At 47.6% G+C, this 6000-nt stretch overlaps 1 protein-coding gene across 3 annotated transcripts in view; it reads left to right on the top strand.

Annotated features, from left to right (window-relative positions):
* The first annotated feature begins 2698 nt into the window (after positions 1–2698).
* ZC3H12C (zinc finger CCCH-type containing 12C) overlaps positions 2699–6000 on the top strand; it is a 57652-nt gene continuing 54350 nt past the window's right edge. For 2 of the 3 annotated variants that reach the window (XM_066247244.1, XM_066247271.1), the window contains exon 1: positions 2699–3366. In XM_066247244.1, the coding sequence (XP_066103341.1) occupies positions 3343–3366 (24 nt within the window). In that variant the 5' untranslated portion in view covers positions 2699–3342. The other variant, XM_066247254.1, reaches the window with a different exon arrangement.

Raw genomic sequence — 6000 nt, 5'->3', positions numbered from 1 at the left:
GTTCACACCCACTAAGTCATGTTAAACTTCTCCCTTAATGCCGTCTGCATCAAGTGTATACAATTATTCACGAAGCCTATTAAATCACAATGTCTCACTAACCTGTCCCTTCTTTTTCTCTTACGATTTACTTGTTTTATGTCAGTGCTCCCACATAGGTCTTCAAACTTGTGTTCCTGCTTCAATCCCTCTCCTTCCCAAACCATCTAATAACCTTCACAATATTGGTTTTCCTAAAATAGAATGTTCTCCATGTCACCGTCTGTTAAAAACCCTTCACAGTGTCCACACTATATATAAACTCAAACTCTATCTTACCCTCCCTCTCTTCCTTCTTCCCTCTCTCTCTTTCTTTAAGTCTCTGTGTAATTTATACCTCTACAGCTTTTTTTAAATCCTTATTTCCCAAATTTCCCTGGCACTCTCTCTGTTTATGCAGTTCCACTAATATGCTGTTCCTTATCCTCTCTGTTTATCAAAGTATTATTCATCATCATTATCCAGTTTAAATGTCCCCTTTTTGGAAACTCTGAATCATCTGGTATGTAGACCTCCCAACCACTCCAACCTAAAGAGATTTCTCTGTCTTCTGAAAATTCATTGCATTTATTACCCATGACATACATTTAACCCTTGTAAATCCTCTTTTCTTAGTTTTTTTTCTAGTTTTTCTATGTTTTTATCTTCCCAGCTACACAGTTAAGGGCAGTACTTATTCACATAATGGTTTCTTATTTTAGAGACAAACTGCCTACATTTTAATCCATTATGGTTACTTCTTCTTCTTCTTCTTATTCTTATTATTGAGATGCGGGAATGCAGATAGACAGACTCCCGCATGCACCCCAACTGGGACCCACTTGGCAAGCCCCCTACCTGGCGATGCTCTGCCCATCTGGGGCTGCTGCTCCATTGCTTGGCAACCAAGCTATTTCAGCACCTAAAGTGAGGTCATGGAGCTGTCCTCAGAGCCTGGGGCCAAATTAAACCATTTAAGCCATGGCTGCAGAAGGGGAGGAGAGAAAGATGGGAGTGGGGGGGAGAAGCTGATGGTGGTTTTTCCTGTGTACCCTGACCTGGAATTGAACCTGGAACTTATACATGCTGGGTCGACGTTCTACCACTGCTGGCCAGGGGCCCTTGTACAGTTACTTACTGGCTGTATTTTTTATCTCAGTTTTCTCATCTATAAAATGGAAATAGTGATAGCTATCCTCTCGTAGGGGTTTTGTGGGCATTGTGTGAGAGAACACATGCAAAGTGCTTAGAACAGTGCCTGGAAAATGGTAGGCACTCACTAGTTGTTAGCAGTTATAATCATTACATACGCTTCTTACTTTCAAAGAACCTAATACAGTTTTTTGGTCTACAACTATGCTTAATCAATATTGACTGGAATTCAGTTAAGTCAACTGACGGAAATACGGTAGACTGCGGGGGTGTTATATTGTGGATTAGGGGAACGTCCTGGCTTGCAAAAATCATGTCAAAATGCATCACTTGCCCTTCCCTAATACTGCTCAAGAGACTTTTAAGAGTTGGCTCGGTGAACAGGAGATGCTTTCCCAAAGCATGTCCCTCTTCCTGCCAATCAAAACGGACCTAACTGCAGAAAACGGGTTGCCAGACTTCCTAAAGGTTTTGAAGATGGTACTAACAGTGCAGACCAGAAGGCTTGCACATGCTCAGAAAGAAGTCTATGAGCCAGCTATTTTATTTACTATACCCCAAGACTGGCCTACTGGAGTGGAAAGCAGACTCAGTGAGATGCTCCCCTTTCATCTTCCAAGCAGTGTTAGGATGCCAATAGGCACTGGCCAGTAGAATGCTCTTAGCATAATAGCTAAAGAGCAACAGATGCTGGCCAAAGAGGTAAGTACATCTGTGCTGCTCAACTAACTCCTAAAAGCAGACTTAACTAAAAAAAATAATAATTTGTGTGTGTGAGAAAGAGAACATTAAACTGGAAAAAATAAAGTCTGAGCCCCAATAAGCATGGCGGATATCACTACCATTTACTGAAGGTGAAAAGTAATTTAACTGAAGGTGAAAAAGTGTTATCAAAGGCATGAAGTCTGTGCCAGTGAAACAAATATGTGCTTTGCATGCAAACAGATCTGAATCCTTCACATTCAGGCTTTGTGATTTTGGGATAATTTTCTAACCTCGACTTGCCAACTGATAAAGGTGATGATAACACCTCACATGGCTGTGGTGAAACTTAAATGAGATAATGCAGTTAAATCGGGCTACCTAGTCTCTAGCATAGGTGGGTTCCCTTGCCTCTCGCTTTAAAAGCGGGTGCATCCTGTCCAAGGCTAGGAGGGAGGCCGGTGAAGATGATTTCAGCATTTTTGTTGATTCTAGATTGTGCTGGGTGTTGTACAGTTCAGAGGTAGAAAGCTCCCAGTGCTTCTCACACTTGGAACTCAGGAGCCCACCTCAGTGTAGAAGGCTGTCTGTCCCAAGTTCCAGAAACAGATCTAGATTTATCCCGGGTTTAACCTCGATTTTGACATATTGCCATTTCCAGCAAGGCCAGTTTCCTTGATGAAAGAATTCCTTCCCCTGGAAGTAATCCCAACAGCCTCATTTGCTTAAGTTCCCTTATTGGTCTTGGTCATGCCGGCTGTGGTTTTTCCTCATTTCACTTTATTGATAAAGAACAAACAACCTTGGGAAGCCTGCTCTAAGGCAGACTCTCGATCTCCTTGCCTGGCCTGGAAAGAGCCAGGTTATCGCTGCTGGGTGGGCAGGTGTCGCCAAGTGGAGAGGCTCCCTCCTGAACCCCGCCGGGGGCGGGCGTGGGGACCCCCGGACTAGGCCGGGCGAGGGAACGGGTGCGCGGGGCGGAGGCGCGGGGACCTCGGGCAGCCCCGGCGGCGGGTCCAGCCGGACGGGCTCCAGCAGCAGCTCCCCTCACCCCTCTCCACGCCTCCCGGGTTTTCCCCTTGGCGCGGGGTTTCCTGTTTCAGTTCTCGGTGATCTCCAGCAGCAGGTGCTGGTTTGCCAACCTCGGCTCCAGTGGAGGCAAAGGAGAAAGGAAAGAAGGAAGGGGAGGAGGAAGCGGCGCGGCGCGGCGCGGCGCGGCGGCGGCGGCGGCTGCGGGCGGGAGGTCGCGGAGTGAGCCGACAGGCGGGACAGCCAGCTTCGCTCTGGCCCGCGGAGCGGGCGGCGCTCCTGAGCCGGCGCGGGCGTGTGGCCGTGCGGGCGGGCGGGCGGCATGGGGCAGCCTCCCGCTCGCCCCGCGCCCTAGCGGCGGCCGCGGCGGCCCAGGGCTGTGGCGAGGCGGACGGCCGCTGGAGGGCCCCGGGGCTGCCCCGGCTTCCCGGGCATGTTGTGATGGCTGCTGAGAAGAGACTGCAAGTAGGTTGAGCACCGCGGCTGCGGCCGTGCGCGCGTGCGTCCGGGGTGTGAGTGTGCAAGCCGAGCGAGGAGGGGGCGCGGGGCTGCGGCCCGGGGAGGCGCGCGGAGGGCCGAGCTGGCCGCTGCGGCTGCGGGCCTGCCGCCGCCCGCTCGCCGCTTCCTCGCGCGGTCGGCCATGCCGGGTAGCGGTCCCCAGGTTTGTCCCTCGGGAAAGGGGGGGCGAGGCCCACCGCGGTGAGCTTGGTCCCCCGGGAGTCCGGCGCCGGGAGGGGCGCGGGCGGGAGGCCGCGCCGGAGCGCGGGTCGGGGCCGGAGCGGCGGCGCCGGTGATCTCCAGGCCCAGGCGGGTCGGACGCCTGGAGGTTTAGTCATTGGGCTCCCGCGGCTCCCGGGGCTCGGGAGGGGTCGCGGGGAAAGCCGAGCGCATCCTTTCCGCCGGCAGAGCCGCTCCACAGGGATCGTGGGCGCGGTGAGGCCGGTCGCCTCGGCCCCGCGGCCTAGGGCACCGGTCCACTGCCGCCCGCCCCCGGGCACTGCCGCCGAGCGCGGAGGCGGGCTCGGGCGCCCCGGTGGGGACGGACCCACTGCCCTGCTCCCGCAGCTCCGGCCGCCGCGCGCTCGGCCAAGGCATCAGCGACAGCCCCAGCCCCAGCCATTTGCTTTATTATCCATCCATCCTGGCGTCCAAACCGCCGCCGCCCCCAGACCGGCCCTAACGACAACCTGTCAGTCCACCTCGTCCCCTGCACCCCTCGCGCTTCAGTTCCAGCCGAATTTCCATTTTCACCCGCGTTCATTTTAGCTGGGCTGGTTTCACTCCGTACAAAGACGTGTTACAAGTATCATTTGGAGACGTGAATTCCGCTTTCTTCCCTAAACTGGTTCTTCCTTCACCCCTTTTAAGAACAGCCTTAGCTTCCAAGTGCAGATTAAGAGGGATTCTAGCGTTTGGGGTAACCGATAACAATCCTGGTTTGTGCCCTTTGTATTGTGATAAAGAGGTGAAATGCTAATTGAGATTTAGGGAAAGTTTTCCTATTGGTTGCAGTATTGGAATAACCCCAGGCCCATGAGGCCCTTGTTGATTCAGATTTTTTTTTTTTTTTTTTTTTTTTTACCATTTTAGAATACTGTAGATGCAAAAAATACTTAAGGCTAAGTACTGCATATTTAGAAATTTGGGAAAGTTCTTTATTTCTACACTTATTCCATCATGTAAACAGAAAGCAGTGGATATGCCTCAAACATTTTTTTGATTCATAAGAACCACAAGAAATCACAAATACAGTTAATGTTTATATTTTTTAATTCAATATATTTAGGATTAAATGGGTATGACTTTATTTGATCACTTTATATATACATTAATTTTAGTAATTTTTTAATATTGGTGTTATCTGATATTTGAATATAAAATTAGCAGAACTAAATATTTGTGAAATTATGTTATTTTGATAAGCTGAAGAAGATGGCTATTTCAGACTTGCCTCTCTCTTACCTGTTTTCTTCCAATTTGGCATTAAGTTACCTAAATCTGCTTGATGGTTACCCTAAAAATATCAGAATGGTCCAGTAACTGGTTGTGTATCTATAATTCAAAATGTTCAATCGAGTCTTTTTACTTAATCTAACAATTGGTTTAACTTTTCAAAGTAAGTTACAGTTCTTCCTCTAGCATCTATATGTTCACAAAAGTACTTAAATACTATAAGCAAAGTAAAACGAACTTTTAAACAAAACAAAAAAGCCGTTATTTTTAGCGTGCATTTAATGATGAAAGTTTAATTAAACTTATTTTATTATAATGGAAAATATTAAAGGATAAAAAACAGAAACTTGGAATGTCTTTGTGCTGATGATTTTCTTAGTCACTTTCCTTTTACTGCATTTCTGTTTTAATTACTAGACTAATAAAAAATCCTGCTTTATATTAATGGCTTTCTGGAGCTCTGTTTGCATTGTTCTTGTACATAAATCCAGAAGAATAATACTTTTGTTCTGATTTTATTGCAGTTTTAAAGAAACAAACACGTTGAGAAGCAGGAGGGTTTTTTTATTCTTTCACTGTTAGAAATCAGGGTTGTAGACTAATCCGCAGTTATTGTTCATTTGAGGCTGGTGAACTACTATTCCCTCAGCAAATAATTGTTCAGTTTCAGTCTAGGTGCTATGTAAGGCCCCTTACCTGTAAAAGGAGATTATGAACAGACAGAACATAATGCTAGATCAAATGTTCTCAATGACAGGAGAGAAGTCAATTCAGGTGCTAGAGAAGACTACATGCCAGCCCTCCAAGGTTGGATTCAAACACAGGCATACCTTGTAGATATTACTGATTCTGTTCCAGACCACCACAACAAAGCGAGTGGTCATCTTTTTGCTAGTGGAGGAACTTGCCTTTAGTTTGTAAAAACAAAACAGAAAAACACAATCTGTGAAAGCGAAACAAAGTCAAGCACAATAAAATGAGTTATGCTTGTAGGTAGGACTGGGTAGGGGTCATTTCCAAAGGAAGACTGTGAGTCAAGGGACCCTGTCCGGAAAGGAGGCCTAGTGTGCCCATTCTATGGATGGTGGAGTAGTAGGTGATTAAAGTGGCAGATAGTTTTGGGGGTATAGTTCTTCAAAAGAAAAA

Source organism: Saccopteryx bilineata, chromosome 1 (genome assembly GCF_036850765.1).
Source record: "Saccopteryx bilineata isolate mSacBil1 chromosome 1, mSacBil1_pri_phased_curated, whole genome shotgun sequence".
Lineage (NCBI taxonomy): Eukaryota > Metazoa > Chordata > Mammalia > Chiroptera > Emballonuridae > Saccopteryx > Saccopteryx bilineata.
This window is presented reverse-complemented; position numbering and strand designations above follow the sequence as displayed.